We start from the raw sequence: 10,755 nt of genomic DNA, 5'->3' as shown, positions 1-10,755 counted from the left end.
CGCATCCAAAGTTTGCTTTAAAATGAATTAAGCATCATGCTCTCACATTTGCTACTAAAATGTGATGTGTAGCTATGTTTTATCATTCAAAACTTCATATACTCTTAAGTTAAAATGATATTATTTGCATATTATTGCAAAGTGCTGATAAATAACAGGATTTTTTAAAAATACCATCATTGCCGGTTAGCTTATACAGTATTGACATTTTTCTATTATGCTGTTTTGTGTCATTTAAGTTTAACATGCAAAATTACACACAGAAATAACCCAAATGTGTGGAGGAAATGAATAAAGTCTTCAGAGTATTTGGCTTGATATTAGATTAATTCAGAGAAGGCTCCATTGCAGTAAACGTCTACATGTAATAATGTCTAATCAACAGGAAAAAGCTTGGCAGAGGACTGCATTATGCATAGTGCAGTTCATGTCCCCTCCACCTTCCTGAGTGAGCCAATGGAAGTGTCTGAAACATTAAAAAGTGGTGTTCTCAGCACATAGCTGCAGTGTAAAAGACAGGATCTAGGATCTATGTCCATGGACATCCACTTTGCCAGGGCAACACTCTTTGACCTTTCACAAAGAAACCATCAGAGAGCTATTGTTCTGGGACATGGCTGAATTTGATGATTTTTTTTTTTTTTGCTCAGAGAGAGGAAGCTAGCTGACTTGGCATAGATGAGGCTGTTGATAGGTCATAGAAATCTATCGTGGGGGGGGGGCTTTAAATTAGGATTAACATTTATAAAGATTTACCAATCAAACATACACATTCTCAAGGGCCTGTAGCCAGTAAATAAGACATTTGGACTTTTAAATATGTCAATACTATTTAAGAACTTTGGAACAAGCATGTGATGTCAATGCCCTCGGGGTCAAAAATAAAGCTGTACAATGCATAATTCATTCTTAAAAACACACTTTACTTATCCAAAAACATAAAATTCACAGAATCCACCTAATAAGTTTATTATTCATTTACTTAAAACAGTTGTTCTGATGACCTAGAAGTATGGGTTTAATAAAGAATGCTACAATAAACATATTCAAAAACAAGAAAACTTTAGCAAACAATATAGATTCTACTGCTTTTGTGAAGTACATTGGTCAAAGAGTTTAACAAAAGACAATCAGTTACGGTAAATACAGTGACATCACTTGATGTTAGAAATCCGGGAAAGCACATAGATTTATATAAAAAAACCCATTTGAAACGTGATGACACACAAAATTTCCAAACCCCATGTCAGAATCTGATTAAAAAGCTTAATGTTAATCATTAACACTAAATCAATGCTTAAATACAAGAGTACACATTCAGACACAGACATTCAAAGGACTATCCGACCCTTCACCATGAAGGCTTTAGCTGTTCTGTGTGTAATGCTGTGCATTCTTTATCAAACTAATGGAATAAGCATAAAGGACCACATGTATGTATGCACATATTCAAATCACTCATCTATGCAACTATCTAGATCTACTTAATTGTTTATTGCAAAATATTTGTAAAGTTTTTAGTACGTGTTCATGCAACATTTATGAGTTGTGATTGCTATTAAGTTGATGATTTTTTTGTCTCTTCAAGGCAAGGGTCCTCACGGAAGGAACGGGACGTTAATGCCCCAGCACCAATCAACTGCAAAATGAGCGCTTGGTCCGAATGGACTCCCTGTGACCCATGCACTAATACCACGGTATTGGAATCTATCTTATATCTGTTTGACGCTTCTCTTTACCATCTTTTTCATTCATGCATTATGTACATGAAGTACTGTACACTGTGCTTATGTATATGTGACGCAGTATCGCTCAAGGGGTGTTGAGACGTTTGGGCAGTTTAAAGGATTAAGGTGCATAGAACCCATTGGAGATCGCAGACCCTGTAAATCTTCTGCTGTGTGTCGTATGGACCCTCCACCTGTCTGCAAAAGTTCTCAATGGCAGTGTGAATCAGGTCAGTCATTTTAATAGGTTTAGTTGTATTAAACAGGGAATATTCATTAATTATGCATATTACTCTGCCCACAGGGGTCTGTATAAACAAAAATCTGAAGTGTAATGGAGATTACGACTGCGGCGAGTCTGATACGTCCGATGAGGACGACTGTGAGGTCACCAGGCCACCTTGTGGCAAGTCACTTGTAGTTGAGTCCTACATAGCCATGCAGGCTGGATATGGGTCAGTACATTTTGTCTTTATAGTCAATTAATTTGTGGAAAATTTTGATACCTATTATATTCTGTCATTTTTTAAAATTTCTGTCTCTAAAATCCAGGCTTTTAATTTTATAATCTAATTATGAGATTCAAAGTTGGCATGGCCTCAGTCGAAATTAAAGATATAAAGATTTTACATTTTACAAGTATTTGAACACCTGAGAAAGTCAATGTTAATATTTGGTACGGTACAGTAGCCTTTGTTTGCAATTACAGAGGTCAAAGGTTTCCTGTAGTTTTTCACCAGGTTTGCACACACTGCAGGAGGGATTTTGGCTCACTCCTCCACACAGATCTTCTCTAGATCAGTCAGGTTTCTGGCCTGTCGCTGAGAAACGCTGAGTTGGAGCTCCTTCCCAAGATTCTTTATTGGGTTTAGGTCTGGAGACTGGCTAGGCCACGCCAGAACCTTACAGAGCCACTCATTGGTTATCCTGGCTGTGTGCTTCGGGTCATTGTCATGTTGGAAGACCCAGCCTCAACCCATCTTCAATGCTCTAAATGAGGGAAGGAGGTTGTTCCCCAAAATCTCGCAATACATGGCCCCGGTCATCCTATCCTTAATACAGTGCAGTCGCCCTGTCCCATGTGCAGAAAAACACCCCCAAAGCATGATGCTACCACCCCCATGCTCCACAGTAGGGATGGTGTTCTTGGGATGGTACTCATCATTCTTCTTCCTCCAAACACGTTTAGTGGAAATATGACCAAAAAGTTTGATATTGGTCTCATCTGACCACATGACTTTCTCCCATGACTCCTCTGGATCATCCAAATGGTCATTGGCAAACTTAAGACGGGCCTGGACATGTGCTGGTTTAAGCAGGGGAACCTTCCATGCCATGCATGATTTTAAACCATGAGGTCTTAGTCTATTACCAACTCTAACCTTGGAAACGTTGGTCCCAGCTCTTTTCAGGTCATTGACCAGCTCCTCCCGTGTAGTTCTGGGCTGATTTCTCCCCTTTCATAGGATCATTGAGACCCCACGAGATGAGATCTTGCATGGAGCCCTAGTCCGAGGGAGATTGACAGTCATGTTTAGCTTCTTCCATGTTCTAATGATTGCTCCAAAAGTAGCCCGTTTTTCACCAAGCTGCTTGGCAATTTCCCCGTAGCCCTTTCCAGCCTTGTAGAGGTATACAATTTTGTCTCTAGTGTCTTTGGACAGCTCTTTGGTCTTGGCCATGTTAGTAGTTGGATTCTTACTGATTGTATGGGGTGGACGGGTGTCTTTATACAGCTAACAGGTGCATCTACTTTAGGATAATAAATGTAGTGGAGGTGGACATTTTAAAGGCAGATTAACAGGTCTTTGAGGGTCAGAATTCTAGCTGATAGACAGGTGTTCAAATACTTATTTGCAGCTGTATCATACAAATAAATAGTTTAAAAATAATACATTGGGATTTCTGGATATATATATATATTTTTTTTTTTATTATTATGTCTCTCACAGTGGACATTCACCTATGATGACAATTTTAGACCCCTCCATGATTTCTAAGTGGGAGAACTTGCAAAATAGCAGGGTGTTCAAATACTTATTTTCCTCACTGTACATTAATCTTGTTTCAACAGAATAAATATTCTGGGATCTGGACCTCGAATGAATCCCTTCAATAACAAAGTCTACAATGGCCAATGTAATCGCGTCAGGGAGCCATCTACATTGGAATATAACAGAATACCCTGGAACATTGGGGTTCTCAACTATGAGGTGGGTCTGTATGTCCATATGTTTTGATTATTTACTGCAAAACAGCGAAAAACAAATGTGTGTTAAACTGTACATTTGCTAATGCTATTTTGAGAGACAGGAGACTGGGTAAATAGGTGCACCAAAATGATGACAAAGACAACCAACTTAAGCCACTTTACTGACACATATCTCTTTATTCTCAGACAAAAGTGGAAGAGACCATTTCTAGGGAAATGTATGAAGACATTCATTCTTTAATAAAAGAGATAACTTCTGACTCTACAACAACTTTTGACGTGGGCCTAAACTTCAAATTTACACCCACTGAGCCCTCCAGTCAGCCTGCCGGTTCTGGTGATGCCGCTAACGGTGGTGCTGATGCTGCCCCTGCCAGCCCTGACGTTGGTGCTGATGCTACCGGCGCTAACGGTGGTGGTGATGCTGCCAGCCCTGACGGTGGGGCTGATGATGCTGCCAGTCCTGACGGTGGTGCTGATGCTGTGGGATCAAATGGGGGTGCTAATGCTCCCAGCACTAGCCTAACTGAACTCTCAGGAGGGATTAATTATAACAATGAAAGAAGAAATATGATCAAACAGATCTCAGAAATCACAGAGACGAAGGCAAGTGAGATGTCTATGAGCTATTTTCCACTTTGTGTCTATCTATCTATCTATCTATCTATCTATCTATCTATCTATCTATCTATCTATCTATCTATCTATCTATCTATCTATCTATCTATCTATCTATCTATCTATCTATCTCTCTATTCGTGTTGTTTCTGCTATTTAGCACATGTTCTCTTACAGAAAAAGATCTTCATGAGAGTGAAGGGCAAAGTGCAACTGGCCACCTACAGGATGAGGCAGCGAGGATTGGAGGTTTCTTCATTGTTCCTTGATGACGTGGATGCACTGCCCCACAAATATGAGAAGGGACAGTATTTTGCCTTTATGGAGGATTATGGAACACACTTCACGAAGAATGGAAGGTCTGGTGGAGAATATGAACTTGTTTACGTAATGAATCACGATGCGTTGAAAAAAAAAGGTAATTCATTGTTTTAACTACATAACTTGTGCATGACTTAAAGAAAGTTAAAATCTAGTTAAAGGTAACTTTGTACTTTATCAGCCTCAGACAATAAACTTCATATGATTATTTTTAATTACAGAGAGTATCGAAACCCTGGTGAAGAAATGTGTTGAGGTTGATATAAAAGGCAACTTTCAGCTGGGCGATCCCAACTTAGGAGGAGGAGGAAAATATAAACCAAAAGACTGTGATGAACTAATAAACAAGCCCACAGATGTGTGTGTGTGTGTGTGTGTGTGTGTGTGTGTGTGGGTCAATGTGTTTGTGTTAACTTGTCTGCTTAAGTCAAAGCATGCTATCAGATACAACAAAAAATAAAACTTACTCAGAGATGTTATACTTTATACACCAGATGACGGGACCAAAACGGGGGTCGTTGAAAAAGTGCTAATCTCAGTGAAAGGAGGCAGTACGGGCTCAGCGGCAGCCATGAGGTCTCATCTTACTCAAGAGGGACGGCTAGACTATACTCACTATATACAATGGGCAAAGACCATCTCTGATCTTCCTGCTCTCGTTTATAGTGATGTAAGAATGCACCTCACTTGACCTTACAAACACACTTGATCGTAGTCCTTTTGACTTGAAAACTCCCCTATTGACAAAACTTTCCCCCAGCTCACAGTTTTGACCCCAGTAAAATACCCTAGACCTTGGCAAAACAAAACTGGATATTTGTTATATAAATAACCAAACACTAAGAAATGTCTTGATTTTTAGTTGGTTTATTTTATTTTGATGCTTATCATATTTTAATGTTAAAGGGATAGCTCACCCAAGAATGAAAATTCTGTCATCTTACCCTCAAGTTGTTCCAGACATGTATACATGTCTTTGTTCTGCTTACCACAAATGAAGATATTTTAAAAAGTGAAACCAAGAAGATCTGGGGCACCATTGACTTCTATAGTACATATACTATGGAGGTGAATGGGGCCCCAGATCTGTTTGGTTATTAAAAATGTTTTTAATTTCTTCATTTGTGTTGAGCAGAACTAAGAAATTAATACCGGTTTAGAACTACTTAAGGAGAATTTACATTTTATGGGTAAACTATCCCAGTTTAACCCTTATGGGTTGTTGATGCCATGTTGTTTTTTATGTCTTAATTTGGCCACAACTTTTTCTGTGTTTCAGCAAATGGAATGTTTTATTGACACATATTTTGAGAAAATGCTTTGAAATTTTTCAAAAACTCAACAATATACCGTGAGAAAATGTACTACCCTTTCGGGTTGTTGTGTACAAAAAAGCCACTAAAATAAATGGCTGTAAATATTTATCAGATTTTTTTCCCATAAATGTGTTAATCACCCTACCAAATGCTTACAAAATTTCCATGATTTTAACTCTTTAATTGCCAAGTTCATACGTGGTGTCACTGATTTATTGACAAAAAACACACAAAATTATAGAGTTTCAATGTAAATGTTATTGTGGACTGGATTTTTTAAAAACCTTTTTCACAGTCTTGGGCTTGCCAGAGATTGGTAAAAACATTGGCTTTGATGCATTTTTAGTTTTTGTGCAGCATCAGTTTTTTTTCTCCCTAATTAGTTGTTGGCTTTTTTTTAGTTCCATTATAATCACGTGGTGATCAAAAGGAAAAACAGACAACAATTAAGAATGCATGATTATATGATGTCATGGCTTTGCAATGAAAAAAGTGTCTTATAATGGAAGTCAATTTGGCAAAAACAGTAAATGAGGGAGAAAAAAAACTGATCCTGCACAAAAACTAAAAATGAATCAAAGCCAAAGTTTTACCAATCTTTGACAACCCCAAGACTGTGAAAAAGGTTTAAAATCCAGTTCACAATCACTTTTCTATATTGAAAATATGTCAATGTATGTGTTTTTTCTTCAAAACAGTGACAGCACTTATGAATTTGGCAATCAAAGAGTTAAAATCATGGAATTTTGTAAACATTTGGTTGTTTTGATCAGTACTAAGGTTGATTAACAGATTTATTAAAAAAAATAGAAAAAAATTAATCTGATAAATTTTTACAATCGTTTAATTTAGTTTAATTTTTGTACACAAACAACCCACAAGTGTTAAATCATCTTGAGGCTTTCTTGGAAGTTTGTTAAGGCCGCAGGCCCCCTAGTCGATAAACACTTTTGGTAGTTGCTTGCTATAATTCAAATTTTGTTTTCACTGTACTGGCAGCCTGAACCGATCTACAACGCAATCCCTTTGGACTTTCCCGATGCTCAGCCGAGGCGGGACAATCTCCGAAGGGCCCTTGATGAATACGTAGCTGAGTACAGTGTGTGTAAATGTCAGCCGTGCCAAAACGGCGGCACTGTTATCCAGATCGATGGAGAATGTAAATGCTTGTGCGCAGTAGGGACTGAGGGGGTCGCGTGTCAGACGATTGATGGAGAACTAGGAAGAGGTTTGTTTTCAATACCTGCCATGACTGTTGGGTTCAGTTTGGCATTTCCTATGTGTGATCATTTAATTGCTATTTATTTTAGGTAAGACATTTGAACAGCTGGGGAACTGGGGCTGCTGGTCTGCCTGGTCTGGATGCTCTGGAGGACGTCGCACACGCAGGCGTACCTGTAATACACAGGGTGTCCCAAATTCAAATTGCAAAGGGGATACAAATAGTGAAGACTACTGCTAAGAATATGTCTTTTTGTGCAAATTAAATAAATCCTTGTTAAAAGAATGCATTAAACGCTTATTTTGAACAATACCGCCCGGTTGTGGTCAAAGTTGGTATTGCAACACTAATTTGCACTGTTGGTGTGCCTCCAGGATCAGGGTTGGAAAACGACCTTCCAGGGGTCCACATGTTAAAACAAACTAAACATATAATTGATAAAAAAAATATTAAACATACATTTTGGGACATACATTATCTAAAATGATCTATATACTAATAAATTTGTACATATGGCTATGTTCAAAGCATTACCGTAATGCTTTAACAAAGTCATGTGATGTTGTCCTAGATTACAACTAATAAACAGCAATGATGCAATTGGGCAGATAAAGAATTCAGATACTAAACAATGGACATCTGCCCTTATAAAAAATACAATATTCTAAACATTTATTTTATGGCTTAACATGTAGTTGATGCGATCCATTTCTGTTTCTTTATGTACAATTTTACAGTTACAGTCCATTTTTTCTTCATTACATTTTTTTACACACAATTCATCAAGGTCAGACATGATTGCATTGTATCAGATCAATGTTTGGTTTGATTGTTTTAGTTGGTATTAAACATATAGCCTGGTGCACAAGAGGAACAGATGTGATGGAGACATACATGGCTCACTTTTCGCTCTTCTTGGGCCTCTAAAAGGTCAGGTTAATAGAGTAGCACTCCAATCTCCCTATTGAGGCTCTGAGGAGCTCCTTTCAGCCTCAAAACCCCTCAGGCTTTCAAAGAGTAAACTTGTGGCAATGGCTTTGGACTGAGATACTTTCTAAACACAACCCTCCAGAAGATCTCCAGAACCACAACATGTAATGTAAGATAATATGCAGTGAGATATGAATAAACAGTACATCTAAACATAACTATGAATGGAGAAATAAAGTATTTCTGTCATTTATGTTCATTTATACATCCAAATACGGTTTTAATATTCTAAAATGATTCCTAATAAAAATACAGTAATTTCACATTTTTTAAGAGGTAGTAGAAATATCTTGACAACATTAAACCACTGTGCTGAACGTTGCACTTCTTCGCCCCTGTTTAAATAAAGGGTCCCAAAAATATCCCAGTAAAGGAAGCTTCTCTAAAGTCGTGTCATCCATTGAAGTTTGTAGGAGCCGTCACGCCACATTACCTTAGCTCTCTGTCTGAGCACCGTGAAAATTAAGTTATGGCCCATGTCATCCTAGTTTTGTCTATCCACCTTTCTCAGCCTATTCACAGTTTTTTCTCTTTTTATTCATAGATGGCAAAAATGGACACAGAAGTCAAATCTAATCATAGCACCCATCCGGTTTTGCACACTATTTTAGGCTAAAGTATGCTGATTGTGTAGAGGGGACTTCTGATTGTCCACTTAGGTCATTCAGTGAAGGGACTTTACTACTTTGCCCTTCCCCCAAATTCCTTCTTTTAGGAGCCTCTTAACCCCCCATCTGCTGGCTGGACAATTACACAGCCATCAGTCGGCTTTAAAGTTATTACATGGTACCTCCTTCCATTAAAAAATGTTTTTATGCTTGGTTTATGCACAAAATCCAATAGCATGGAACTCAATCATGAAGTCCTGGGAACTGAAGAACTTATCTACATCTGAGATGACTCCAAACCATGGACATAACAGAATTACCAGTAGTATTGTACGTTTTAAAAAAGCTTGATATCAATAAAAAAAACCTGTGGTTTAAAGTCGTCATGAAAATAATATGAAAAACTGTCATTTGTTTTGGAATATTGTGGTATTTTTTTTACAAATGACTTATCTGAGCTTCAAGGATTAGTCAATTTTCTTAAAAAAAATCCAGATAATTTACTCACCACCATGTCATCCAAAATGTTGATGTCTTTCTTTGTTCAGTCAAAAAGAAATTATGTTTTTGTAGGAAAACATTCCAGGATTTTTCTCATTTTAATGAACTTTAATGGACCCCAACACGTAACAGTTTTAATGCAGTTTAAAATTGCAGTTTCAAAAGACTCTAAATGATCCCAAACAAGGCATAATGGTCTTATCTAGCGAAACGATTGTCAAAAATATGCACTTTTAAACCACTTCTTCTCGCCTATCTCCGGTCCTGTGGCGCACCAGCGCGACCACACGTAATACCTCCAGAGGTCACGGATGACGTATATACGAAACTATGCCCCAGTGTTTACAAGTGGAGAAAGAGGATCGCTCCGGCGTTGTTGTATGTCGAATGATACTAATCAATGTCTTTGTGTCAGTGTATTGTTTAAAATGGTCTGCAAACGTGCGTTTCATATATGTAGCACGTGATCTTTCTACGGCATTACACAATTATGCACTAGCGCGTCACAGGACCAGAGATAGACGAGCAGTTGTGGTTTAAAAGTGCATATTTGTATTGTCAAAAATGACAATCCTTTCGTTATAAGACCCTTATGCCTTGTTTGGAGTCCTTTGAAACTCCGCTGAAATTGCAATTTTAAACTGCATTAAAACTGTTACGTGTTAGTGTCCATTAAAGTCCATTAAAATGAGAAAAATCCTGAAATGTTTTCCTCAAAAAAACATAATTTCTTCTCGACTGAACAAAGAAAGACATAAACATTTTGGATGACATGGTGGTGAGTAAATTATCTAGATTTTTTAAGAAAATGGACTAATCCTTTCATTATTTTAAAAAATATTAATGTGCCCTCGTAATCTTTAATCAAAAACGCAAACCACTTCCCTCCTCAAAACGATAGTATGGTATGGCAGGTTGGCGGGGTCCAGGAGAAGATCGCAGCAATTAGCTACACGACCCAACTTCAAACCATCCAATCAGATCTCGATGGACAAATCCAAATTCAGCCCTGCCTTATTTTATTTCAGCAGCAGTTTCACTCGGATATACGTCACCACAGGGAAAATAAGGCAATCGTCACTTCTGTTTAATGGCAACTTTAACCGCAAACTCAGTCAAGTGCCAATGGGTCTATACTTGGTGTGAATAGTCAGATGAACTTATTAGTTCAAATTAAAAAACAATCAACAAAGATTTAATTCAGGATTCAAGAAGCTGACCAAAAAAAATGAAATTTGTC

The 10,755-nt window shown here is 37.8% G+C and overlaps 1 protein-coding gene across 1 annotated transcript; it reads left to right on the top strand.

The window, feature by feature from the left end:
* Nucleotides 1-1,275: 1,275 nt before the first annotated feature.
* c9 (complement component 9) lies at nucleotides 1,276-7,728 on the top strand. Its single transcript, XM_073861091.1, has 11 exons — nucleotides 1,276-1,433; nucleotides 1,589-1,697; nucleotides 1,807-1,957; nucleotides 2,032-2,182; nucleotides 3,802-3,940; nucleotides 4,126-4,545; nucleotides 4,735-4,975; nucleotides 5,100-5,237; nucleotides 5,376-5,548; nucleotides 7,194-7,422; nucleotides 7,505-7,728. Exons 1-11 carry the CDS (start codon nucleotides 1,294-1,296, stop codon nucleotides 7,654-7,656), a joined length of 2,043 nt encoding a protein of 680 aa, XP_073717192.1. The 5' UTR covers nucleotides 1,276-1,293; the 3' UTR covers nucleotides 7,657-7,728.
* Nucleotides 7,729-10,755: the final 3,027 nt, after the last annotated feature.

This window comes from Misgurnus anguillicaudatus, chromosome 22, assembly GCF_027580225.2.
Source record: "Misgurnus anguillicaudatus chromosome 22, ASM2758022v2, whole genome shotgun sequence".
NCBI classification, from domain to species: domain Eukaryota; kingdom Metazoa; phylum Chordata; class Actinopteri; order Cypriniformes; family Cobitidae; genus Misgurnus; species Misgurnus anguillicaudatus.
This window is presented reverse-complemented; position numbering and strand designations above follow the sequence as displayed.

What these genes read in the sequence shown, in the direction of transcription:
- c9 (XM_073861091.1), top strand. Translation starts at nt 1,294, where the DNA reads ATGCTTAAATACAAGAGTACACATTCAGACACAGACATTCAAAGGACT. An exon ending in TTGGGGTTCTCAACTATGAG is followed by an intron (nt 3,941 to 4,125) that starts GTGGGTCTGTAT and finishes CTTTATTCTCAG; the next exon opens with ACAAAAGTGGAAGAGACCAT. An exon ending in CTGCTCTCGTTTATAGTGAT is followed by an intron (nt 5,549 to 7,193) that starts GTAAGAATGCAC and finishes CTGTACTGGCAG; the next exon opens with CCTGAACCGATCTACAACGC.